Below are 27553 nucleotides of genomic sequence, written 5' to 3' on the forward strand. Positions count from 1 at the left end.
TGAATTTAATCCACCTCTGCAATGACGTGAATTAATGCTGCGTCATCGTTTCAACTTTACTCTTCATTTGAATGAGTGAAAAAAGTGAACCAGCCCTTTAACTGCAAGTTTTGATACCCACATTTTGGAGCTTGTTTTTAGAAATACGACTCATTTCACACCTTTTCTGCCCACAGCAGGAAGTATTGCATTACATGTTTTTACACACTAGGTGGCACCAGTCAACATTAATCCAAGACAACTGTAGTTCAAGTCCAGATTTAAAATGATTTATTTTAAACACAAACATTCCAGGATCAGGTCACTGCTGCCTCTGGAAACAAAGGAAATAAAGGAAACATTAGAAACAGGATTAAATCACAGGGAAGAGAAGTGAGTAAACACTCACCTGTCCTGTAAACACTCACCTGTCCTGCTCTGACGTTCACCCACCGGCTCGGCTCATGAAAACCCTGCTGTGGGTCGTACGACGCAGTCTTCTGTGAAGGAGCCGCGTGGCGCTGCGGTGGAGCTGGTTTCTGGTGGACTGGGTCTCTCAGACGCCTGATGGCAAAGCCTCCGAAGCGCTCGGGGATGCTGAGGGTCTTGGTTGGAGCGAAGCGTTGAGATCCAGCATTAGATCCAGGATTAGATCCAGGCTGGCCTGCGTTTGTGTTCCACAGCGAGCTCACCCCAGCCTGGTTCTGCTCAGACGTGTACCTGGGGTTGTTGTTGTTAAACCTCTGGTTTGTTTTCACTTGCATGCTCCTCGGTGCAAACACAGCACTTGAGTCCATGTTGGGAGCGGACTCGCTCTGGTATGTGTTGTCAGGCCCGGCGGACGAGAGCCGAGCGTGTTTGGAGGTCAGTCTCCGAGCAGGAGCCGTGGCTGAGGTTCTCATTTGCACCTTGTATGGAACGTAAGAGTTTGATCTGAACAAACTGGCCTTCTGTGCAGGTGGAGGAGCGGAGGAGCGTCCTTGAGAGGAGAAGGCCGGAGTGTTGGCAGGAGAGCTGCGAGGCCTCTGTGCTGCAGACTGCTGCGAGGACGAGGTCAAGTAGTTTCTCTCAAGAGAGAACTCAGAGCTGCGAGGCAGATACTGACCGGTGCGACGGGTTCCCTGCTCCTCTGGCCAACTCCTCGGCCTGATCGCCGTGTAGCTTTTCTCGGTCGAATACTTGGACACCGAGTTTCCACTCGCTATCAAAGTAGAGAGGCCAAACCTGGACTTCTGTGGGGTTTCTGCTTTTTGAGTGTTAAAGTTGTTGGGCACAGAATTTCCACTCACTATAGAAGTAGAGAGGTCAAACCTGGACTTCTGTGGTGTTTCTGCTTTTTGAGTGTTAAAGTTGTTGGGCACAGACGTTGGCCAGTTGGGCTTTGACACTTTACCCTGCACAAACCGGACTGATGAGTAGCCACTGCTGCTCTGAGCTGGCTGTGAAGAGCCCTGATTATGATTATTATTGTTATTATAATAACTGCTACCAACTACAGGCTCTGGGTTAAAGCTGCTGGAGGCCTGTCTGAATTTATTCTGGGGATAACTGCCACCAAGTCTGGTTTCATCACCGTCGCGTTGTGAGAAGCCAACATATGTGTTGTCGTTTGGTCTCTGGGAGCCGTGAGCTGCAAAATAAAGACGTACAGCCAGAAGTCACTTTAAATTCATCGTGTAGTGCGTGTTTCAGAGTTTTGAAACATCTCAAACATGAACAGCAGAGCTGAGATTATTTAACACACTAGCCTGCCAGCACTTTTCATTAGCTACCAGTTGTTGTGACCCTCTCATCATTTCCTGTAACAGACCAGCAGGGGGACATGGGGGCGGAGTTTGTTCCGTCAGGACTCAGTACCAACAAACAGGTGGGGAGTGTTTTTAAAGGACGGACCAGGAACTTGTCATAACAGCACCTACATGTGGTTCCCGTCATTGACGTCACTGGAGGCTAACGGGTCTTTCGTAGTCTCAAATATTGTGTGGTCTGAAATGTTAGCATAGTGGCTAGCTGTCAGATATGTGTGGGTGGCTTTGCTCTTAGCATGTTAGCACAGTTTAGAGATGAGTGTGTGAATGCTTTATTCACCTTGTGTGGCCCATGAACAGCAAACATGCTCTGCTTGAACAAAAATCAGCAACATCCTGCACAGAGAAGTTCACACGTCAAACATCAACTTAACACTTAAATAATACAACTACAACTACAACTACAACAACAACAACTTTACCCCAAATGAATCCCACGAGCCATGTCTCTCTGAGCCGGAGTCTGCAGCAGGTTCAATGCACCAACTGCCCTACTACCCTGATGCTGTGTGTGTGTGTGTGTGTGTGCAGCAGAGAAGCAGCTTTATTTAGAGCCTGAGTCCAATCACTGCTTAATGAGGTGATTGTGTGCAGGTGTTTGTGTGTGTGTGTGAGTCACACTCTGACTCTGCTTTTTGTTTGCTGACAGAGTCTCGACTATTCCGTGTTAACATTATTAATGATGGTGAAGCAGGACACACACACACACACACACACGGCTGTGACAGGAGCATCAGTGTGTGTTTGTATGTGTAGGTCAGGTGGAAGCAACAGTGACAGTTGTTTTTATTGTCACATTAATGAGTCGACAGACTCCAAGAAGTTGTTTCATGATCCAGGGTTAAAGTGATTAACACTACATAACTATGGAAGAGTGTGAGGCCATGTGTAAGAAAAGAGTTTTTGAAAGAAGGTATAAAAAAAACAGAATAAAAGACTGAATTCTGAGATTAAAAGAGATTAAAAATCTGAATTCTGAGATTAAAGTAGAATACAAATCTGAATTCTGAGATTAAAGTACAACAAAAGTCTGAATTCTGAGATTAAAGTAGAATACAAATCTGAATTCTGAGATTAAAGTAGAATAAAAGTCTTAATTCTAAGATTAAAGTAGAACAAAAGTCTGAATTCTGAGATTAAAGTAGAATACAAATCTGAATTCTGATCTTAAAGTAGAATACAAATCTGAATTCTGAAATTAAAGTAGAATTAACATATGATCTTAAATACTGTTCTCAGAGTTAAATTACATTTGTATCATTCATAAGAATGAACATACAGTTGAATCAGCAGCTACCTGTTTTATTTTTGTGACAGATTTACTCATATTATAAACCGTAATGGAAAGAATTCAGAAAGCAGGAGAAGTGTCCTTCTTCTCTTCCTCCTCCTCCTCCTCCTCCTCCTCCTTCTCTGTGCCGCTTCCTTTGACAGGAAATTGTGTCTTTGATCTAAGCCACCACACTCATCTGGTCGTCGCATGTGCTACGGCGTGCAGAGAGGGACATTTGACACTGGAATGTCCATCATTTAAGAAAGAGAGAGAAAAAGTGATTTGATTAAATCTGTGATTGAAAAGAAGAAGAAGAAGAAGTGATGATGCACACACACAACTCAGGATCATGTGGCAGGATGACAGTCGTCGTGCTTCCTTCTGGCAGATTATTAACTCGCACAGTCTGGTATGAAGATTCATAATCTGCCAGACGACCAGGGGAGCGTGCGTGTGTGTGTGTGTGCGTGTGTGTGTGTGTGTGTGTGTGTGTGTGTGTCACCTGCACAGACGGTGTAAAGGGTCGTTCTCCTGCGGGACGTCTCCCACACAAGGTCACAGGAAGCTGATGATATGACAATAATACAGTATACTGTACATGCTGCTGATGTGGTTTTAATTGTGTAAAATAAGAAGTTGTGAGAACACGGATGTTGATGTTAATTTACATCATGTTCATGTGAACTGTGTGTCATATGAGTCATTGACAGCAGGGGGCGTACTGTATATACTGTAAGAGGACGTTGAGTGTAGGTGTTTGTGACCAGAGTATCAGGGTCATCTGTGGCAGGAACATAAATCTCCTGAGACATGATGATATGATGATACCTCATGTTGTTTGAGACGTTACACCCATAGGCCCATATCATTATGATGACAGGTGAATGAATGATGACACGTGAATGAATGAATGAGTGATGACAGGTGAATGAATGATGAGGAAAGGTGAATAAATGAATGAGGACATGTGAATGATGAGGACATGTAAATGAATTATTATTCCCATATGGTCTAGCGGTTAGGATTCCTGGTTTTCACCCAGGTGGCCCGGGTTCGACTCCCGGTATGGGAACTTTGTTTTGGACAGCCCGTGGCCAAGTGAAAAGGGAACTTGGCTTGTAAACGGAGGGTCGTCGGTTAGGAGGGTACCCAACCCCCATTGCTCCCCGGGCGCTACTCAGTGTGGCAGCCCACTGCTCCTAATTCTAGGATGGGTCAAATGCAGAGAAATAATTTCCCTAAGGGGATTAATAAAGTATATCAAATAAATAAAAAAAAATGACAGGTAAATGAATGATGAGTACAGGTGAACGAATGATGACAGGTGAACGAATGATGAGGACAGGTGAGGAGTGAGTGAATTCTTTTTTTTTTTTAGACCAGTACTTTTACGTGTACTGAAGTACAATTTTATCAAAATAGTTGTACTTTTACCTGAGTAGAATATTTCAGTTCATTTGCATTCTACAGTCTCACCATTAGGTGTCACTAATTCTTCCACACTGAGGGCGTTTGGGGTGTTTAAGTCACGGCACGGTTTATGTAGAGTTTCCACTAGCATAGTACCTGTTACCAGGTACTGCGCTCCAGCGAGGTTCCAAAAGCGTGCTGAGTAGGTAACTATGCAATGATTGGTCAGACTGCCGGCCACTGACTGGCCACAGTGCCGTCACAAGAAGAGACGTCCAACACAAATGAAGCCGAACTGCGCTGAACTGTAGATCACTTAAAACTACTTAACAATCCTAAAAACGTGGGTTAATCTCCAACAACTACCATGGAAACCTCTATATTTAACAGAGGAGTCTGTTAAAGTGGAGTGGTGTATTTAGGGACAGCTGAATCAGCTAAATCACAGACTGCTGTCACTGTAGTCTGTGGAGTAGGAGGCTGTACTCCGGTACTCCAGCGACGTGTGGACACAAATCAAGCCGAACAGTGCCGTAGTAGATCAGTTAAAACTTCTTAACAATCCTAAAAACGTGGGTTAATCTCCAACAACTACAGGAGTCTGGTGTAAAGTCACTAGTCACTCGTGTGTGTGTGTGTCGCGTATAAAACGTATATATAGTCACCTCAGTTTCACGCAGCCGTGCAGTGATGACTCCGCCCACGTTAAGTAGGTACTTTTTATTGTAGTGGAGATGCAACCTAATAGCATTCTTAAGTTAGAATATTAAGGGGATTTTTAAGGGCATTTGTGAACAATAAGTCTCCAAAATGCTCATTTTTTTGTGTGACTCACAGATCAGTGTTGTTTTTGTGTCTTTTATGTTCCTGCTGAAGTGAACGCAGAATAATCCTTTCGACTGTGAGGATGAAGCTCTAGAATCTCTGTTCAAACATTATATAATAAAGATATATTACAGAAATATAATCACGTGCTGCTGTGACAGAACATGAGCCCGACTGAAGAGGAGCGAGATGATCTACAGCAGAGACAGACAGACAGACAGACAGACAGATGGGAGTCTTCTTCCCGGAAGACCCTTTGGCCTCCAAACTGTTCGTCCTCCTCCTGACCAATGAGGTTCCTCTGGTCCCTGTCGGGTGTGTGGGGGCCTCCTCCTGCTCCGGCATCTGTTCCTGTATTTTAACTTATGAAGAAGAAGAAGAATGAGCTTAAATCTCCTCTCCTCCGGAAAAGGCAAAGGTCAAACTACCTACAGAGAGTTAACACTCCACAGCGTTCCAGGTCACCAGCAGAGTCTGTGCTCTCTCGCTCCCTCTCGCTCCCTCTCGCTCTCTCTCGCTCTCTCTCGCTCTGCGTCTGTTCACGTTGTTGTGAAGGTGAAGTTAAAGGGCTGTTTCAGCTGTTTCAGCTCATTCCACAGAACATGGAAACTAAAGTTGCTGGATTCGTCGAGTCACTTTAAAAACAACAACCTCGTCCACGTATATTTAGCGACACTTGGACTCAGGTCCGTCCACACGGACACGGGTTTAGGTGGAGACGCATGGTTTTTTTTGTTGGGAGAGGCGTTCCGTCCACATGAAGACTTTTTGAAAACGCCTATAGAGCCCTTGAGCAACGCATGGGTCTGGACAGACAATTATTACAATAATAATGATAATACTAATAATAATAATCTGAAAGAAAACACTAGGGTTTCAAAATTAAAAAAACTAAAAAGGATTTCTGAAGTTTCTTGTCTTAATTCTTAGAGTTAGTGGTGAAGTTCTTGAGTAAACAAACGTCAGGGTCCAGTGGAACCAGAGATGCAGCTGCTTTTTTCCATCACTGTTCCATCACATATATACAGAGGCGATAAGAATGTGTCATATAGAGTCAGACAATCTGATTTACACCAACTATATAAACTAACCTGAGCAAAAAAGTACGAAAAATCTTTAAAATCCGGATTGAATTTGTCCGTCAGAGTTCAAAGTTCACTTTACTCGTTTTTATGAACAAGAAGAAAAGAAAAACTTCTGTTTTTGTGACTTTTGCACAAATATCACTACTAAAATAAACACATTCTGTAAAGTCTAAACATGTGACCGGCACAGATCTGTGCCACGTGAGCACTAAGGGTGAAAATGTGTACGACATTTTGATCATGTTTAATGTTTAATTTCAGAGTCTAAACTATGCACAGGTTGTTTGGTTCGTGTAGTTTTAATAATGTCGTCATAAACTGCTTAGAATAAACATCAGGTTGTATATTAAATCACTGGTGAGGCGTCTTCATACAGCCTCCAGCCTGAATATCGTATTTGTCTCTGCACTCAGATGATGAAGTGAGGCGGGAGTTGTGAGTGTCTGTCTTTATGACAGTCACGGCCGTTCATTAGAAACCAGGAGCCTTATATTAGCCTCATATTAGCCTCATATAAGCCTTATATTAGCCTCATATTAGCCTTATATTAGCCTCATATTAGCTTCAAATCAGCCTTATATTAGCCTCATATTAGCCTTATATTAGCCTTATATTAGCCTCATATTAGCCTCATATTAGCCTTATATTACCCTCATATTAGCCTTATATTAGCCTCATATTAGCCTTATATTCCTCACAGAAAGTCAGTAATGATTCCTGTAGCTTATCAATGACAAGAGCCTTGATTACATCTGTTTCACTCCTGGAACATTCATGTTCATGCTGCACTCACCCTCCAGAATCATTTCCTGCGTGAAACTTTAGCGATAAATCTCAGCACTTTTTCAAATCAGTGTTTCAGAGAGAGAGAGAGAGAGAGAGGGAAATATGTGTCTCCCTGACCTCATCCTCCTATAAACAACCACAGCAACAACAACACCAAACTTCTGACAAGCCACATGGATCCAGGCTCTGATTCATGGCAGGCCGGGGGATCGCGGAGGCCACAACAAGGCTTTCAGGACGCTGGGCTCAGAGCGTGGAGGCCCAGACCAGGGAACAGGACTTTTCTTCTTTCTGCTGCTGCTGCTGCTGCTGCTGCCGCTGCCGCTGTTGCTGCTGCTGCTGCTTTTACAGTTGTTGTCAATGCAGAGATGAATGAAGGAGACCATGGTCACGAGGACTTCAGAGGACGAGCTGCATTGTTGTGGTGGTTTTGTTTTACATGAGGAGACGGGACTCTCTTTGTGTGTGTCTGTGTGTGTGTGTATGTGTGTGTGTGAGAGCATTTGTTTCTGGTTTGCTGCAGGTCCACACACACACACACACACACACACACCAAGAGGTTTTTGTTTAAGTTGTGTGTCCATGGTGACGTGTGGACGTGTTCATGTTGTTAGTTGTGCAGACTAACAGATATAAATCAGATCTGTTTGTAAAAGTGAGTTCTGTATTTTAACGTCTTCGCTGCAGTAGAAAGTCTTTAGTGTGAACTTCCTGTGGCGTCAGCACGTGTGTGTGTGTGTGTGTGTGTGTGTAACCGTTGACAGATGAAAAACACTCGTGATGGATCGTCTTCACTCTTCCGAGTTAAAGGTCACATTTGTGTGTCACGCTGTAACATTTGTGACTGAGCTAACAATAATAAGTGTCAGTGATCTCCACTGTGACCAGCTGCTCCTTCAGTGCAGGGAGTCGGTTCTGTTTGAACGTCGTGAATGAAAACATTGGTTTGTCTCAGTTTTCTGCAGAAACGATCGCCTCGTCTGCACTCAGTGAAATGTGAGGTCACTACTGAGTTTGCTGCGTGTACAGTTTGGTGGTTTTATTGTGTAACATCAAACACTCCAGAGTCAGAGTTGGAAAGTTCACGTCCACACGTCGGCTTCAATCCGGACTTGAATTGTCTGCAGTTTGTCACTCCAGAGTGAGCTCATGTGAGAACACACGTGTGTGCAGATGTTCTGCTGCATGTGATCCACACGATCCTCGCCGTGTTTTCCATATATTATGTGAACAGGAAATACTGAATAATATTCAGATCCATGCGTGGATATTTTCTGTGTTGGGGAAAAAAGGGCTTCAGAAAAGTGGATCAGCTTCCTGTGTCCTTCTGCAAGACCATCTTGAGGACCCAGGTCTTCCAAGAGCGTCTTCTGTCCTGTAGCACTTACCTCACACCTCGCCCTCTGTCAGTGCACTGTTCCCATAATCAGTGGATTTCTTTCCAGGACTTCTTCTGTGCAGCTTATTCCTCTTTTGTAAGTCACTCACTCACTCACTCACTCGGGCGCCAATTCCATCCATCCATCTTCTACTGCTTTATCGTCCACATGAGGGTCGCTGGTGCCAATCCCAGCTGACATAGGGCAAAAGGCAGGGGTCACACCCTGTACAGGTCGCCAGTCCTTCAAAAGGACACATAGTACGGTCAATTTAGAGCGACTAATTTAACTAATCCCCTAATCTACATGTTTTTGGACTGTAGGAGGAAACGGGAAAAAAGCCACGCTCACACAGGAAGAACATGCAAACTCCATGCAGACAGTTTAACACAGCAGATAAATGTTTATAATGTAATATGTTTAATCCCACTACATAATCTCACTCAGATGAAGGCGAGCTGTTACTGTTAATAAGAGAAAATGAATCAATGTAGAATTGAACTGGATGAACTCCGTGTTTGCACCTTTTTCTGAAAGAGATAAATGAGGCAGAAGTTGCTCTGAATGACATTGATGTAGAGAGCAGCAGAACAATGGGCAGAGACCCCACAGGAAACACTGCTGTGGGCTCGTTACCACCTTTGCTGCCCGAGCTCGTTGGACATGATGTATAGGTACAGACATGTGGAGGTGGAGATATATATATATATCTATATGTGTGTGTGTGTGTGTAGGGGAGCTGGGCGAACAAATGAATTGATCTCATGAATAAGTTCTTTGTTAAAAGAAGGAGAGAGAGGAGTACAGTAGACTTTGTTTCACCGTCTTTTGCTTTGAAACATAAAAAGGTATATTAATGCACACAGTACTGTGCAGAAGTCTCATTATTTCTCTCTCTTAATTAGAATAAAACAAGAGAATAAACCAGGCCTGATGCAGTCACAGAGATCCGGGAGTTTTAGAGGCATGGGAAAGCCTTCAAACGCTGCTTCATTTGGCGGAATAATCCTGAGAATAATAATAATTCCTTCAGTTTCAATAGCGCTCGGACCCTAATAAACCACTGCAATGATAAATACACCATAAATAAGTGCTTCTACCAGGTGAAGTGTTTAGTATTTAGTGTCATGTTCCCTTACACTGGTTTAAATCTCACGTTACATATACGACATAAGTCGCATGGCTTTAACTTGCTCATATACTGTATATACGACCAACTTTCAATCACACTGAATTAAGTCTAATTATTTCTCTTTCTTAATTAGAATAAAACCAGAGAATAAACTGAAATCTGTTTGCAATATTAAATAAAACCAGGACTGATGCGGTTTTAGAGGCATGAGAAGCCTTTTTAAAAATGATTAATTTGGTGGAATAATAAGAAGGACTCACGGTCATGATAGAGCCCTCGCCCCACGCAGCTCATATCCGCTTTCATGTCGTTCTGTTTAAGTCGTCAACTTTGTCGGAGCGCTGAGGCCACGCCTTTTGACGTGGAGAAAATCCTCGGACAAATTTCAATCATGAACTTGTCGAGAACACATGGACCAAATTTGACGCGCTAGCTCAAACGTGCTCGGACACGTTTGTTCAAATGCGTAGATGGGTGGGCGGAGCTCATGGAAGTACATTAGAAATTTGTTTGGAATCACGAGAGCAACGAGTTTACCAAGTTTGGTTCAAATCAAAACTATGTGCAACTTAGACGTGATAGTAAGCCCGACAAACTCCCACGACTTTTGTCTGACCATGACCCGGCTTCTGGGGGCGCTATAGAGCCCTGGGGCTACGGACGGGTTCGTGCTCTATGTCACTTTTGAATTTTTCACTGACCTGAGTTTTTGTGCACAATAACATCGGAGAATCTCAACAATAGGTTCAATAGGTTCCTGGGACCTGATAATGAGAATAATTCCTTCCACACGTTGTGCGCTCGGACACTGATAAACACTTGCGATGATAAACACACGATAAAGAAGTGCCATATTTCCATATGTCACTGTTTGTCTCACTTTACACATACGACATAAGTTGTATGAGTTTAACTTGCTTATATATTTATATAAGAACAACTTTCAATCACATCGTTCCCTTCAAAACGCCAACGATCACGGAATTTAAAGAACATAAAATCATCCAAAAAAAGGACAAACAATAATCTTGTGCCTGGTGTGTGTGTGTGTGCAGATGTCATATCATAGCAGAGGAGGAGGCGGGGGTGAGGATGGGTGAGGATGGGGTGAGGATGGGGGGGCAAATGCCACAGTGTCTCTGCCGTCATGCTGTCGACTGTTGTGGTCTCTCTCTTTTTTTCCAAACATGTTCAATTCCTCACAGATGTGGCGTTGACTTTTAAGGCATATTCACTATCACGGCCATTAAATCCATGTAATGACGCCAAGATGTTTCCCTGAGAGGAGGAGGAGGTGGAGGAGGAGGAGGAGGAGGAAGAAACCACATGTCGTGCAGAACAACAGCGACGTGAACGACGTTGTTAAAGCTGCAGAGGAAACGAGTGAGAACTACAAGTTTGAAACTTGAATCAGAACATGATCGTGTTTTTAACAAGCCTCTGTTTTGGAGAGTTAGTAATGGAGAACGTGTGTGCGCGCGCCCGTGTGTGTGTGTGTGTGTGCGTGTGCGCGCGTGTGTTCATGAGACTGCCTCACACAAACCTACAGCCTGAGCTCACCATGTAGTTTTCAAACACACAGGCTCATAAACAGCAGAGACCCTAATCCACACTTTACTGAGAGAACGAAAGCGGACGTAATGACGTGCGTGCGCGCGCGTGTGTGTGCGCGTGTGAAATATTAAGAATGATGAGACTTTCTCTGAACAGTCGCTGCTTCAGAGAACGTTGTCATCATGAGTGAATCCTATTATGTTGACGGGGTATAATGGTTCTCTGTGAGAGGCAGCGACGGGGCAAACAAAGCGCACTTGAGCTCGTGCGTGTGCAGTCTGAGCTGCGGCCTCAATTGTTTTCTCCTCAGCGAGTAAATCGCCGGTTTAATGTGGTTCTGCAGCTCAGAGAGAGAGAGAGAGAGAGAGGGTCCAAACATTAGGATTACACAAACGTACAACACTTTATTATGTCTTTCTTTGCACATGCAGGACAACAACAACGGGGCCTTTTTGGGCTTTTTTAAACAATGACAAGTTGCTTCACTTTTTCCCGCAGGGCCTCTGTTTGTTTTTTAAATTCCTAGACAGCTACAATTTGCCCAATAATCAGTGAGGAAATGGCAGCGAGCCGTCGCTTCTCTCTGCGCCTGAACCAGGATCTTTTCACGTTGAGCTCACAAACACACATTTGTAAAGACACAGAGAGCAGATTAAAAACATCTTCCCTGCGTCTTTGGCTGTTTAACCGACGCTGAATGAAACAATGTCGCTGGTGTTTCAGAATCATCTGTATCTTATCAGTGAGAAAAAAATAAGATCCTTTTAAACAGAAAAACGTGGAGAGCCACATTTGTGTGCTTCAAAGGGCCTGCAGAGCGGCTGTTGTCTTACAGGAGGGAGGGGAGGGGAGGAGGGGAGGAGGGGGCAGAGAGGGCTGAGCAGCCTGGCCTCATGGTTCTCATCATTTTGACAATAAAACTCAAGGAGTTGAAACAAAGCAATGTTTCATGATGGAAAAAAAAAAGATGAGGGGGGCTATGGGAGATTTCCGCTGCTCTGTGCTCAGTTGTCCCCTCCACCTCACCCTCCTCACCCAATCCAAAGAAAAGCAGAGTCCTCTGACTCCCTGCGGCTGCAGGACGAGGACGACCAAAGGTTCAAAGATCAACGACTTCTTTAAACTCCCAGAGGTTTGTTTTTGTAGAGTCAGGATCCAAAACGTGTGTGTGTGTGTGTGTGTGAGTCCAGGTCAGATCCATAAATTGATCAGTAAATAAAAGCCCCGGAGACTTTTTGAGGCACTTGCTGTTTCTGTGTGAACACGAGCAGGAGCATGCAGAGGGAAACACTGATGCTTTTACATTCTCATTTTCAGTGCATGCTTTCATTCAACAAGGCCCTTTCTATGGAGTTACATTCATGTCCATGTTTCCACACAAAAATATGGATTTAATCATTCACAAATATTGTGTTTTATTGTTTAAAAAAAACATGGTGTTTCTTGTGTAGGTGGGGCTTAGGACGCTGCCTGCTGATTGGCTACTGGGTGTTCCCTGTTGACATGCAACAAAATAATTGTACATATCGAGGGTTATAATCTGACAAATGTTCGATAGTTCCGATTATTTTGTTGCGAGTTCCAGATGGACAACGACTCCAAAACTCAGTAGCCAATCAGCAGGCAGTGTCCTAAGCCCCGCCCACAAACACATAACAATATTTTTGAACGATTGAATCCATATTTTTGTTGAGTCTTAAAAAGTGTTTGGAAATATTGACACAACTCTAACTCCACAGTATTAACACAACAATATTTATATATTTACACACATTTGTAACATATTTAAATGTTGATAAATGCATCGGAGAAAAAGAGTCTTAGAAAATGCAAACAAACGACTGCCCTCTCACGCGTCAGCGCCCGCTGAGACCTGCGACACCCGCGGGTCCGAGTCGATCTCGATGCGGTAGCGGTAGCCATCCCACACCTCCCTGCACGCGTCCCGCAGGTCATTCACGCGTTTCTTGATGCCCTTCCGGTTGAGATAAAGTACAAAGAGGAAGATGAGGCCGATGAAGCCCAGGACGATGCCCAGGAAGACGTATGACGTCTGCAGGGCCAGGTCCGCCCCTGCGTCCCTCGGGTGGCAGCCCAGAGTCAGTGCACCCACGGCGAGCATGGACGTGTTCCTCATGCTCAGTGGGAAGGAGCACACGAGGCCGTCTGCGTTTCTGATACGTCCCTGCGACCTGTTGAGCCACGCGGCAAAAGGTTCAATCCCACACGTGCACGTGAAAGGGTTTTCCCCCAGCAGGAGCGTCGCTGTGGGCAGGGAGTCCAGCTCCAGCAGGCCCTCCTCCGGCACCGTCCTGAGGGCGTTGAGCGTGAGGTCCAGTTCCTCCAGGCGATCCAGACCCGAGAAGGTGGCGTTGTGGATGGCGACCAGGGAGCTGTTGGAGAGCTGGAGCCTCCGCAGGCTGCTCAGGTGGGAGAAGATGCGCGAGGGCAGGAAGATGAGGTTGTTGTGAGAGAGGTCCAGAACCTTCAGCGACGCCAGGGAGCTCCAGCGGAAGGACATGGCCAGGTCCATCACCAACGAGTGGTTGTAAAGGGCTCTGCTGAGGTTGAGCTCCTGCAGGGACTCATTCTGGACGGTGAAGGCCTCGGGGTGAATGATGGCCAGCTGGTTGTTGCTCAGGTCCAGAGAGCGGAGGCTGCGGAGTCCGGCAAACGTGTGAGATTCCACCTCTGAGATCCTACATGAGAGGAAGTCCAAGACAAGGTTGGAGGCAATGAAAGAACTTTCCAAACTTTAACTCTAACTTACATTAATACTTTGACTGGGATTAAACAGAAGTTTAAGAAGCAGACCTTGTCCTTAAAGCATCATCCGCCTCGTGATCAGTTTGTCTTACCTGTTATTGCTCAGAGACAAGTTGGTCACATTCTCCAGTTCTCTGAAACTCTCCGGACCGATGCGGCGGATCTGGTTCCCAGTGACGAACAGATTCCGGGTGTACCCGGGGATCCCGGTCGGGATTGTCCGCAGGTCTTTGGAGACGCACTTCACGGTGTGCGCCGCCTCGGAACACTCGCAGCGCGCGGGACACGAAGACGACGAAGATGAGGACGAGGACGCGCGGACGCCGGAGCAGCAGAGGAGCGCGAGGAGAAGAGCGCGCGGCGCCAGACGATCCAGCATGTTGGAAAAGAAGTCCGAGACCAGGAGCAGCAGCAGCGAGGAAGACCCGGGGATCTGACGGGGAGAGACGATCAGCTCCTCCAGGACCTCACCTCCTCCTCCACCACCATCATCATCATCATCTGCTGCTGCTGCTGCTGTCCCGGCTGGGAATGCGCATCAACTTCGCATGTGTGCAGAGAGAAGTGTGTCCGGGAAGTAGAAGCAGGCTCTGATTTCCATGAGAACAGAAGGAGGGGGTCGCCGTGCTGAGGGAGGGGGGGGGGGGGCCTGCTGCTGCTTGATCCTCTTTTTTTGCCCTGACAAAGCGGGGCGTCGCTACTTGTTCAACAATGAAGTTAAAAGCAGCGTGGAGCAGTGCAGTGATCCGCGGGGAGGGGCTTCTCTACTGCCTGCCTGCTTCACCCCCGTCCCCCCCCAGGACCAGATCCACCTCATCTTCTAGCTCGGAGTAGTGACACAGGCAGCAGGAGGAGGAGGAGAGAGGAGAAGGGAGGCGCTCAGCTCATTATGATATTTCATGTGTTTTGTGCGTAAGAGTCAGTGGCGCGCACAGGATTTCAGGGAACAGGAGCTCAAGTAAAAAAAAGAAAGGCACCCCTTCATATTTAAAGTTCCAGCTGCAAACCTTGTACTTACTCACACATATATGGCACTTTTCCACGATACAGTTTTGGCACTGCTCCACTCGCCTTGGCACGACTCGGCACGGCTCGGCACATGTTTTTGGACTGAAAGTCACTGGAAGAGTCACGAGCGCGACGTCCGACACAAATTCACCCAAACAGTGCTGAACTGTACATCCTGGCACGGTTCAGTACTTCCTGCATGACTCTGTCTGACAGTCAGTGAACTGAAATACCACTGAACGTGGTCATGATTGGACCTGTTAAATATGGATATTTCCTTTGCTAAATGTTTTCAGGGATTTTGAAGTCTCTTTAACTTTGATCTACAGTTGGACATTGTTGTCTTTGACTCTTCAGTGACGACGCTCTCTGATAAACCTCGTCAGAACCTCGCGGCGAGGCGGTCGTGCCAATGCCAATCTTCTTCTTTTGGCTTCTCCCTTTAGGAGTCACCACAGCAGATCATCTTGTCCCCTTCCTCTTCTCCTCCATCTTCAACATCCTTTCTTCGTCCCTTATTTAATATTTTTAACTTATGAATGCAGAAGTTTCCCGGGCCTATTCTAGAAGTTTCTGCACTCTGACTACGTTAAAGAACGACTGCTTTCTCGTAGGAGTTGCAACACAAATGTGATTCATGAGATTTTTGTCCATGATTTCACACTTTTGATGCTCTGGGCTACATTAAAAACACACAAATATAAAGTTAAATGAAATATAGTTTAATAAAAAAATGACACAATGTCGGGTTTCAAACTTCAAATAATGTCTCTCAGCTTAATTTGATGGTCCAGGATCATTCTCAGTGGAGACTTTCCAGGTTTTACAGAGACTCAAACTCCTGAATCTCAGGAAATGGAAGTTCATTACATATTTCCTAGTGGAAATTATTTTCCATGTTCTCTGTGAATCTCGTCAGACACACGTACGTCATGTTATTATGTTATTAATAATAAAATGCAAAAGCATAGGAGGTTTTTGTGTATTGTTTAAAGTGAGACGAAGTATTTCACACCTCAGTGTTTGGTGATTCTCGTGTCTCCACAGGTGGTCATTGTGTGTATTAAGGGTGGTTAAAGGTGGGGGAGGACAGATTCAGCCCAGAGTCCCAGACTGCAGAGGCTTTGATCCTTGATCCCCCCCCCCCCCCCCCCACACACACACACACACCACCTTCTCCTGAATGTGTGGGACTTTGTAGCCACAGAGTATCAGAGCTGTGATGGATTTCCTTTCTTGATGTTTATTCTGACAGATTAGAGCGATCATTACAGGAATCACTTCAGAGAATATTTATAGAAACTTGCAGAGGAGGAGGAGGTGGAGGAGGAGGAGGAGTCAGCATTTCATGGCTCAGAGCCTTGGAACTCTGACTCCGCCCCCCCACTGACAGCCTTGATGAAACACAGTTGTCATAATTCAGTGATGTGAAGTCCAATTAGGGGAAAAAGGAAAAGTCTACAATAATAAACATCTTTATTGATATTATATTATATCAGTGAGTCATAAACACGTCCAGGAGTATCTGAATTCCCTGTGGGCTAAATGATCGGCAACATAGAGGATATTTTTCTGTTTAGGGAGAGATTAGAGAATGAAAAGAAGGAATCAGAAGTGCACACTGGTGGAAGTCGTATACATGGATCGTGCTTCTGATAATAGCTTCCCAACTGTGTTTTGTCAGTGCTCTGAATCACTGCGACCACATGTCTCCACATTCCAGGACCTGGCTCTTAGATACAGAACATCTAACAGCATTCAAACCAGACCATCCCCACTGAACGTCACATTCTTCCCCCGTCACTGAGCTCAGGTCTCAGAGCAACAGCAGCTCAACTCTGTCATTCAGTGGCAGCTGGATTTCAATGATTGGACTCAAAGTTCGGTCTCATAATATATTAGCAAGCTGTGAGTTGATGTTAATAAAGCTGGAGCAATAATACGAACATAAGCACAGGTCTTTACCGATAACATGATAACATTAGTTCCACTGCAGTTTAAAGACAGCCAGGGTCATTACTGTCACGCTCAGTCCACTCCACTCTCCTGTGCTTTTCCTAACGTTAGTTTTTGGTTGCACATTTGGTTTCCAGAATGTTACTTTGTCACAACCTTTAGTGAAAGGTCCTCTGAAGGTTCCCAGAACGTTCCCCTTATGTTACTTTTTGGTTGCACATTTGGTTCCCAGAACGTTACTTTGTCACAACCTTTAGTGAAAGGTTCTCTGAAGGTTCCCAGAATGTTCCCCTTATGTTAGTTTTTGGTTGCACATTTGGTTCCCAAAACGTTACTTTGTCACAACCTTTAGTGAAAGGTTCTCTGAAGGTTCCCAGAATGTTCCCCTTATGTTACTTTTTGGTTGCACATTTGGTTCCCAGAATGTTACTTTGTCACAACCTTTAGTGAAAGGTCCTCTGAAGGTTCCCAGAATGTTCCCCTTATGTTAGTTTTTGGTTGCACATTTGGTTCCCAGAACGTTACTTTGTCACAACCTTTAGTGAAAGGTCCTCTGAAGGTTCCCAGAATGTTCCCCTTATGTTAGTTTTTGGTTGCACATTTGGTTCCCAAAACGTTACTTTGTCACAACCTTTAGTGAAAGGTTCTCTAAAGGTTCCCAGAATGTTCCCCTTATGTTACTTTTTGGTTGCACATTTGGTTCCCAGAATGTTACTTTGTCACAACCTTTAGTGAAAGGTCCTCTGAAGGTTCCCAGAATGTTCCCCTTATGTTAGTTTTTGGTTGCACATTTGGTTCTCTGTCACAACCTCATGGAACCTTGAGAGAACGTTCTCTAAAAGTTCACAGAACGTTCCTGTAACCCGTTTTGTGAGAAAACATTCATACAACCTTTGAAGAACCTTTATAGAACATTCCCCAAACAAAAGGTTTGGTTGCACATTTGGTTACAAGAATGTAACGCTGTCACAACCTTTAGAGAACGTTCTCTTGTCCCAGTTTCAAAAAGACACATTAGTGACTTTAATGAAATATCCCAGCTAACAATTTATGGTTCCCAGAATGTTCTCCCAACGTTAGTTTTTGGTTGCACATTTGGTAACAAGAACGTTACTCTGTCACAACCTTTAGAGAACGTTCTCTAAAGGTTCTCACAAAGTTCCAGTTTCAAAAAGACACATTAGTGACGTTATTGAAATATCCCAGCTAACAATTTATTCCCAGAACGTTCCCTGAAGGTTCCTTGTCTTGTGTCTTGTGTCTTGTGGTTGTCTTGTGGTTGATATGGAAGGTTTTCTACTGCTCCAACCTTTATGGACCGTTCTCTGGTTGTATTTTGTGGACGTGTTCCAGTGAAGTGATAAATCAATAATGATGCTGTACGCTCATTTACACGTCGCTGTGTGATGTGACGACGGCGGCGGCCTCAGACTGTTCAGCACAACAGTGGGAAATGACAATGCCGCGAGTGTCATCAGCTGATCTCAAAGGCCTTTAATGGCTCGTGTTGTCATGAATGAGCCGTTTCACTGCAGAACAAGCGGCGTATTCAAGAACACAGCCCGCCCCCCGTTCTCTGACATTGAGCTCAATTATGGAGAATCAAAGGGATTCTTCACGTCTGTGTTCTGTGCTCCAGTCTCTGCAGGTATTTTCCAAACGCCACCTTTCAGCGAGTGTGGTCAGAGATGGAAAAATAAAAAGTGTATTTTAGGGCATAATGAGTTTTACTAACAGCACAATCTGCTTAAAATATCCTCATTCACAAGTTACACATGACAAAGAGTTAATGGTTTTAAATATATAACTGCCACTTTTCAAATTAAGGCCAGATTCTATTTTTGTTCAGCTTCCTTGTTTTTATTTGAATCTTTTAAGAAAAACAACTCTGCTGCTCTTTGTCTACAGAGTCTTAGGCTACACACACACACACACACACACACAAGTATAGAGGCTATTACACTGAATTAGTGTTAACATCCACCGGCCTGTTACAGTCTAATTTATTATTTATCCTTGTAAGGGTTTGACTTTACCCGCTCTCCCCATTTAGAACAAAATAAGAGCGATGATAAATATAGAAATCAATCAGCAGGCGGTCGGCAGCAGCGTCACATTTGCTGATTATTAATCAAGAAGCCACAGTATGAGTCAAATATGAAACTTCCCTTCATCCTCAAATACCTCCTGTTGTTGCACACATGCGACGCAGACAATCACGTGCTCTCGCTCCGGTCGTGTGCATGACACACACACACACACACACACACACAGACGTGAACCTGAGATGATATGATATAAAGCAAACATGAATTATTCAGGGTGTAAATGTGTAGCGTGAGCGATCGAGCATACGCAAAGTATACAAAAAGCAACTGGTGTACGTTATAATGTGTGTTCAAATATTTACATAGTCTGCATTAGCCCTACATACCATCATAGTATGAGATTAGATTTGGTTTTTTAAACAACACTTTTTAAGAAGCAAATAAAATACTGATTTAATTATTCAAAAATAATATAAAAGTATTTTATTGTTTGAAAATACACTCCCACACATGTTCTTTGTGCAAACAACAAATCAGGGAGCCTAAAGAAGGAGTGTATTTTCAAACAATAAAATACAATATGTCTGAATGATTAAATCTTTATTTTATTTGCCTCTTAAAAAGTGTTGTTTGAAGATAGTGACATAAATCTTATCGACGCTTGCCACAGAAAAGAAAACCTCACACTTTGTACACTTGGATTATTGCAGGACGTTGGTGGTTGGAGGCGACTTCTATATGAAAAGCGTTAGAGAAACAGCGCTGACATTTCACAATGACCTTCCTGTCTGATCTGCAGAGGTGAGGGAAACCAGCGGGAGCGACGCCAGAGTGGGGGGTGTTCAGCAGGGGTCAGCGAGCGTGAAAAACCTGAGGATCCTGGCTGCTACCTGCTGCTTCTGGCAGCACCGTGGACAAAGAGGGGGCTCAACACATTTTTCTGTTTGATTGCAAACAATGAGGGATTTAAATCTGCAAAAAAAAAGCCATGGCAACGGAGTTTGTGTGCCAACCACGACGTGAAAAACATCGTGATCTGTGAGAGGAGAGATGTGGTTTTAGGCACTGCTTCTTTACACAAACGTAAAACTAGTGGTGAGAATGAAACAGAACGTTTTACAACAGTTTTTTGAAAAGTCCAACATCGTCAACAACGGACGTTTCCATGAAACAACCAGCTCCATATTCAAAAGGACACAGTCTGAGTTTGGTCGACCGTTCTCTTCACATTTGGCACCATTTTACAAAACCAGGAGAACATTCACTGAGGTCGAGGCTACAATCGTGATCCGATGACCTGTAGTTGCATGTATGAAAGCGTCGTACCATGAGGTGATGTGTGTGTGTAACATAATCTCTGAGAGAATGGTTCCTTTTCAGGAGACACAGACTCCGCTGTGGCACTTTTAGGTTGTGGAAGAGCTACATTAGATCAAGCATGAAATGCAATCCGTTCCCAAAAAGGCATCTTAACCGTGTTTTTCCTCCCCCCCCGGTATAAAAGTGGTGTTGTGGAAGCACTGAATATCATCCATTACAGAGTGAAAGTAAGTAAAGGTCATCAAAAAATCTGAAAGCAAGGCATGGACGTGTTTCCCTCCAGAGGATTCACAGCACCACCTCTTCTATGCTTTGCAGGTGTCAGCAGAGCAGTTGGTGTGATCCTGGTGTGTGTGAGCCGTGCAGCCCGCTCGCCACAGACCACGCACGAGTCGGACACCTCGAGTAGGTGAGTCTTCAACTCCGTGTGATGCCACCCTCCCTCCCTCCCTCTCTCCCCCCCCATCTCTCCTCTCTCTTGTTGTTGATAAAAAAAGGTCAATCTCCCCGCCCCCATGTCCGACCTGCAGGGGGTTCTCAGTGTCTTTGACCCCGTTTCCCAGGTCACCGGAGGTTCAGGGCCAGGGTCACTGTGAGGATGAGGCCCAACAGCATCAGGAAAGGCAGCCAGGTTTTCAGGAAGCCGGCACAGCTGCATGGACGAGGAGGAGGAGAAGTGAAGGTAAGAGATTAGACACGTTTATATAAAACCTCCTCCTGGTCAAACCTCTGGAAAGTGTTTGAGCGAGCGCGTGTGTCACAACATGACAAACGAACAGGAGAAGCCTCCTGACACTCCCTCGTCTGACGTTCAGGAGGATCCTCCAGCTGATAGCATCTCAGCAGAGAATTCATGTGTGCTCCTTTAATTAACACAGGTTATACTGCATGTAATGAAAGTGCAAGGCACGACCTGAGGCCAGGTGAACACTGTGCTGTTACATGAGAAGAAAAACAGTTTTAGGTCAGAAAATCCACAATTCCAGATTAAATCCAAAGGAATCCATTTCCCTGCATATGAAAGCATATCCACATGTTGCTCGTCTTGTCTCACGTCTCAGGCAGACTATAAAAACGTCTAATAGCTCTTAACGACACCGCTTTACAGCGTCTGGATGTTTTGTATTCTAACGTGGACACGTGATCCGTGACTAAGAGGTGCAGATTATTCCTGGAACAGTAAAAAGGTCTGGAAGAACATCCTTCATACAGTATATACAGAATAAAAACCTCACAGGAATCCTGGTGTTATTAGCCAGTGAAACGCTGTGCAAACAGCTGCATGTTGGAAATAAGAGCAGATCTCTTCTCACCTCACATGCTTCCCATGGATCAGAGCGAGGAGGCAGAGATTGACCATGTTCCACGACGTACTGTTTTCATACCTCATTAGATTCAGAGCCATGGCGACGTGCGAGTGACAGTTGTCACAGCAGAGGTTGTGCTGTGGAGCAAACAAGAAGAAGAAGAAGAAGAAGAGATTAATATCAGTTAATATAGATAAAAAAGATATTTCCATCCATTCTCACCATCCTGTGTTTATACTCCTCCGACGCATCGTGCACTGCCGTGTCCCAGGCGCTGGAGCCGCTTGCATACACTTTGCTGACGTCAAGCATCCAGTATCTACAGTCAGAGAGGAAAACACACTGTGTTGTTGTTGTTGTTGTTGTTGTTGTTGTTGTTGATGATGATGATGAACAGCAGGTGTGAAAGCAAGGCTGGGTGAGAGTTTCTCTGACTTACTTTGTCGGTCTCCCAAAAGCCATGTTGTCTTCCTGCAACGAGAAAATGTCTCTTTGATTTGGGTGCGTGTTCCATTTATGTTTTGTACGACACAACTTTACACTTAGTGCAGCCTGAAACTGCAACCATTAGGTCTGAACTCTGTGCATTAGGAGATGAGGAAATGAGTGTGTTATTCTGTTTGGCTTCATCAACCACCAACATTGTTTGTGATTATAAATGAAACATGAAACGAAGCTTACTCTGGTGCCATCCTCTCTCTCACACACACACACGTATACACACTGCTATTAAGTAAGATTAGCTCAGACACTGTATCTGAATATTTACAATATTTTTTCACAATCAGCCTCAGGAAAGATTACGATCACTAAGACTTACTGAGACAAAGTAAGGCCCAGCAAAGTCCCTGATGACTCCGGTTGAGGTGCAGATTCCCATGTGACCAATGAATGGAAACAACCATCTGAATGAAAAACATAACAACATATATATATATACACATATATGTATGTATATACATACATACATACATACATACATATATATATATATATATGTATATATATGTATATATATATGTATATAGACAAAAAGTTTAAAAATTTTAGTTTTCATTATTTTGTTAATGATAACAACCTTGGTCTGAAGCATAACATCTAAAGCTTCCATTTCATCTAATCATGTAATAATATCTACTGTTGTTGAATTAGTTGCATAATTAGCAGAACTGTATTAATGGAAAGTAATTAGAATTTAGAACTTGTTGATTGGAAACTTGGTTCATTGTCATAGAAAAGTAAAGAAACCTGGAAATATGACCTTAATGAAAGAACTTGGTTCTTTTGCTGATTAAGAACCCATTAAAACCAATGTATTGCTTCATAACAAACTGGCAATACATTTGAATGGTTAAAAAACCTAACATATTGTGTCAGTTTAAACAGTAACGGTTTGTGTAAAAGTGAAATAAATCACCTTTAACTTGTTTCACATTGTTTTATTAAAATAATTTGCATACTTTGACTACCTTTCTTAATTTTTTTACTAATTCTATTTATATAGATATACATTTAAATGATGCAATAAATACATAAAACCATAATAAGTCAATAACTCATGAATCGTACAGTTATTAACAGTTAGGACACATTAATAAAGGACATCTTTTCAAAGGGAACCAGCAACAGGATGTTGGTAGTGTTATAGTACGGGTGCTAGCTAAAGCTAAGCTACCGTAGCTGTCACTTGTTCTGGAGGCTTTGTTTAAGGGGAGAAGCGAAACAGCGGCGGCGGTAACTCACGATAACACGGGGATGGGTGTCCAGACAACGCAGTACGGGTAGCGGCTGGCCGCTGGGTTGATTTTCTCGGAGGCTATGTGGTAATTCTTCATGCTGTCCTTTTCAACATCAACATCCGCCATCATCAGCTGAGGAGAGCGAACTTCATTTGTCCCACTTCCGTCGAGTTAGCCGCACTCACATGCGAAACGAGACTTCAAAATAAGTCACATCGTGATTAGGTTCTCATTCAAAACGCGTAGATTTTCAAAAATATTAACAAATATCATACTTGGAGGTATCTAGCAAAAATTATAAACAGTGGGGAAGACGCCCCAGGTTTTTTCAAATAACTTTAAAAAGTATGTCGTGTAGTTTAATAAGTTGATGTTTTATTTTGAAAGATACAACTGGAAGTTTTCTCCTGTATTAAATCGGACTTAACAGTCTTGTATTACCTAGCTGACAGCAACAGCAGCTTCCGGGTCTGCGAGGCAAACGTAAGAGCACAGGGTTCTCAAACTGTGGTACGTACGGAATGAAGTATTATTATTTCAAAGTCGGAATTGTGAAGGAAAAAAGTCAGAATTCTGACTTTAATCTCAGAATTCATACTGTTTTATTGTTTTTAGTTGTTGTTGATTAATCAATTTGTTTATCCCCTTAAAGATATAGTGTGTTAACGTCACACACCATATATATATATGTATATATATATATATATATGTATATATATATATACATGTATATATATATATATGTATATATATATATATACATATATACATATATATATATATATATATATATATATACTGTACATATAGAAAGGCTCATTCTGGGTGAATGTAAACAAGCAATTCAATATACTGTATCTATATATAATGATTTTATTTTCAATTTTTTTGCCAAATGAAAAAATCTTCACCTACACTTCACACAGCGAACGCTTAACAATAAAAATACAAGAAAATAATCTGAGTGCGGTGTAAGAATTTTCTATTGGTTGTGATTGTTTTTTCTTAGTTTTTGCAGCATTCTATGGACGAACCCTGACTGAGCAAGTCAATAGTGGAAGTAAGTGAGTAATTTCTGTCTTTGTTTTTTGCCCCCTCGTGTTTTTGACTTTCTGCCCTCATCTCTAAAGATTCAAGGATCTCATTATTTCACCTTGGAATCTTTATTTTCTCCCCATTCTGCATTGTTGTGTGTGAGGGAAAATGCCTGTAAATGATGTGGTGCTTTTCGTGCAGGGGCTCTTTTTGAACATTATCCACAAATCTGAACGTCCAACTCAATCCTCAGGATTTACAGCGCCTGTCCTCGCCGGCCACAGTGGTCAATACTTGGACATAGTGCAACGTAACCGCTCGTCTGTCTGTGGACATTAATAATGTACATTTGTTTGTTATATATTGAATTGTACCGCAAGTGCTTTAATGGGATTTTATGCAGCTCATACCAACAGAGCACGGTGGGTGAGGAGAAGGACTGAGGAACTATAGGAGGTATGTACAGTATGGCGATGGTGTGAAAGGGAAACAAAGATGGACCCAAGGGATCATCCGGGTTCCTGTGTACTCCATACTGTGTCCCATTAGATGTGACAGTTGATATATTGTGCAAAAGGCGAAAACAAACGGCTCAGCAAAAGCAGGTAGACAGTGATAAACGAAGGCACACTGGGGCTCATCGTCAGGGAGCTGAGGGAATTCTCCCACAAAATGCCACCTCCGTATCCGGCTGAGCCGTCCGACCCAATTAGGCCCGGAGAGAAGTGTTGCTTAAGGGAGCGCGATGTAACTCAGTGACACTCTATTCATTTCAGTCAAAGGTGTAGAAAGTAAAATGTCAAGTATCCGCTGTAGTTCACAGTCCATCTCCCAAGTTTGTGATTACTCAGCTGTGGGAATGAGATAAAGGTCTCAGGCTCTGCTTCTGTTACACTGTTAAATGTGAAAAGAATCAAAGCCAACAATGTCCAACTGTAGATCAGTTCAAAAGACTTGAAAAATCCCTGAAAACCTTAAGCGTTAATGTCTAATGTCAAATTTAACCGAGGCGCCTGGTGTGTTTAGTGACGGCGATGGTGAGCCCAATCACGACCCGTTCAGTGGTATTTCAGTTCAGTGACTGTGGAGGAAGTACTGAACCATTCTGTGAGCAAATCTTTTTAATCAAACTCATTCTAATCTTCAGTTACGCCCAAAACAACTGCTTCACAAGTCACTGGTTTTTGTGTTTGTGTCGCATCGAAAACAACGATGTCACGGCAGTTTCACGCAGCTGCTCAGTGATGACTCCGCCCACATTGAGGAGGTTACTACAGTAGTGGGAAATAAACTGTGTAGAGTCGAGCTGTGCCGTGCCGTGCCGTGCCGAGGCAAGACAAGCCGGGACTGGAAAATCACCGAGTGCACTCGTGTTTATCACCAGTTAGTCTCGTCTTTTTAAGAACAAGTAAAAGTGTTAAAAAGTGTAAAAATCTGCTCAGGTAAAAGTCAAAAGCCGTGCCGAGTCAATTTGATCCATAAAATAAAGATAAGATCATGTATAAAGTTTTATATAAAACAGTTTTGTTGCATTTCTGAAATCTAAAAAGTAGAAAAAGACGTTTCGTTTTTGCCTCTGTGAAATAAATATTGAAATATCACATTTTGACGTAGACACAGGACGTGACGCATGTTTTATTTTAATGGACGAAATATGAAACAACAATCATTTAAGTGTTCACTTTGAAAGAAAGAAAATATAGATAAACGTCATTATTTCAAAGCTACAGGGAGCTGTGTCCTAAACAAAGCTCACCACTATTTAAGAACTCTTAAACTGGGATCTGCCTCATTAGGACCAGGTTTTGGTCTCCATGAGGTCCGTGTTTGTGCCTGGAAATGTCCAAAAGAGTTATTAGTAAAATAATGAAGCGGCCCATTGTTTTGCTTGAACGTGTCGTAGTATCGTGGTATTGATTTCCCGTCTCACTCGCTACAGTTCAAAGGTTTTTAAATGTTCACCACGGGGGGGACGAGAGGGAGGTCACCACAATTTAACCCTACACTTTATGACGTGTGAGGCTCTTCAAAGGCCCCGGGGGTCAATGAGTTTGTGTGATTCTAACAACTGAGAAATGTGTGAAGGAATGCAGAGACACACACTGACACTGATCCATGCTCTGGATATAACAACATTATTTATTATATATGAATTAAACCACGTCTTCCTCTCTGAGTGGACGATCGTAAAGAAACACTGCCCCTCTGTGGACAAACTGGAGACTTGCTGTGTGTGTGTGTGTGTATTACTATTGTTGTGGGGACCTAAACCTTATACATTATGGGGACTTGTCTTCATTGTGGGGACAAAAAGCCCCCACAACATAAATTACTACATTTTAAGGTGAAGATATTTAAGGTTAGGATTAGGATTAGGCCACTAGTAATTGTGGTTACGGTTAGGGTAAGTCTCCAGGAAATGAATGCAATGTCCCCTCAAGTCATGAATGTCCAACATGTGTGTGTGTGTGTGTGTGTGTGTGTGTGTGTGTGTGTGTGTGTGTGTGTGTGTCACAGACAGAGTGCAGTGTTTCTGGCTGAACAGGTTCTAAAGAAGACTGGAGTAATTAAGAGGTGACCTTTCAGGTGTTGAGCAGACAGAAGCCTCAGCTACAGGTTGCTCTTCCCAAAGTACAGGACCAACAGGCTGGGGGACTCGTTTGTCCCCCGGGCCATCAAACTGTACAACTCCTCACTGGGGGGGGGGGGGGGGGAGCAGGGCAAACAAAACAAACAGTACGAACCAAACAAACAACTGTCCATAATCACAACTCACTGAAATGTGCAATAACCACAACAAAAACTCATAATAACATGTGCAATAAAACCCTGGGCAATATGGGGTAACTGTAGGTGTGTGGGGATACATGTATATGTATGTGTATACGTGTGTATTATATGTATTATATATGTGTATATATATATATACATATATGTGTTTATGTGTATATGTATGTGTGTACATATATATGTATGTGTATGTGTATGTATATATATATATACATACACATACATATATATGTGTGTACATATATATATATATATATATAGCATAGTTCATTTTTATCTTATTTTATTATATTTTACTCTATATTGTATGGTGTTTGGTACCTGGGGTGTTTCTCTTTCCGCTCTCCTGTAAA

At 43.4% G+C, this 27553-nt stretch overlaps 3 protein-coding genes and 1 non-coding gene across 4 annotated transcripts; 1 reads left to right on the plus strand and 3 right to left on the minus strand.

Moving 5' to 3' along the window:
* Positions 1 to 247: 247 nt before the first annotated feature.
* LOC131447649 (uncharacterized) lies at positions 248 to 2289 on the minus strand. The gene is made up of 4 exons (XM_058619552.1): positions 2210 to 2289; positions 2068 to 2123; positions 408 to 1609; positions 248 to 313 (listed from the first exon to the last, which is right to left on the minus strand). The coding sequence occupies exons 1-4, from the start codon at positions 2230 to 2232 to the stop codon at positions 302 to 304; spliced, it is 1293 nt and encodes a 430-aa protein (XP_058475535.1). The 5' UTR covers positions 2233 to 2289; the 3' UTR covers positions 248 to 301.
* Positions 2290 to 4060: 1771 nt separating this feature from the next.
* On the plus strand, positions 4061 to 4132 carry trnae-uuc (transfer RNA glutamic acid (anticodon UUC)). Its single transcript has one exon. It is a non-coding gene; the product is annotated as a tRNA-Glu (tRNA).
* A 7483-nt stretch (positions 4133 to 11615) lies between these two features.
* Positions 11616 to 14633, minus strand: LOC131447251 (trophoblast glycoprotein-like). Its single transcript, XM_058618890.1, has 2 exons — positions 14090 to 14633; positions 11616 to 13930 (listed from the first exon to the last, which is right to left on the minus strand). The coding sequence occupies exons 1-2, from the start codon at positions 14374 to 14376 to the stop codon at positions 13081 to 13083; spliced, it is 1137 nt and encodes a 378-aa protein (XP_058474873.1). The 5' UTR covers positions 14377 to 14633; the 3' UTR covers positions 11616 to 13080.
* Positions 14634 to 16464: 1831 nt separating this feature from the next.
* On the minus strand, positions 16465 to 23537 carry tmem222b (transmembrane protein 222b). The gene is made up of 6 exons (XM_058618891.1): positions 23380 to 23537; positions 22457 to 22541; positions 22076 to 22107; positions 21859 to 21955; positions 21643 to 21773; positions 16465 to 20981 (listed from the first exon to the last, which is right to left on the minus strand). Exons 1-6 carry the CDS (start codon positions 23502 to 23504, stop codon positions 20894 to 20896), a joined length of 558 nt encoding a protein of 185 aa, XP_058474874.1. The 5' UTR covers positions 23505 to 23537; the 3' UTR covers positions 16465 to 20893.
* Positions 23538 to 27553: the final 4016 nt, after the last annotated feature.

The sequence above is a fragment of the Solea solea genome, chromosome 20, assembly GCF_958295425.1.
Source record: "Solea solea chromosome 20, fSolSol10.1, whole genome shotgun sequence".
NCBI lineage: Eukaryota > Metazoa > Chordata > Actinopteri > Pleuronectiformes > Soleidae > Solea > Solea solea.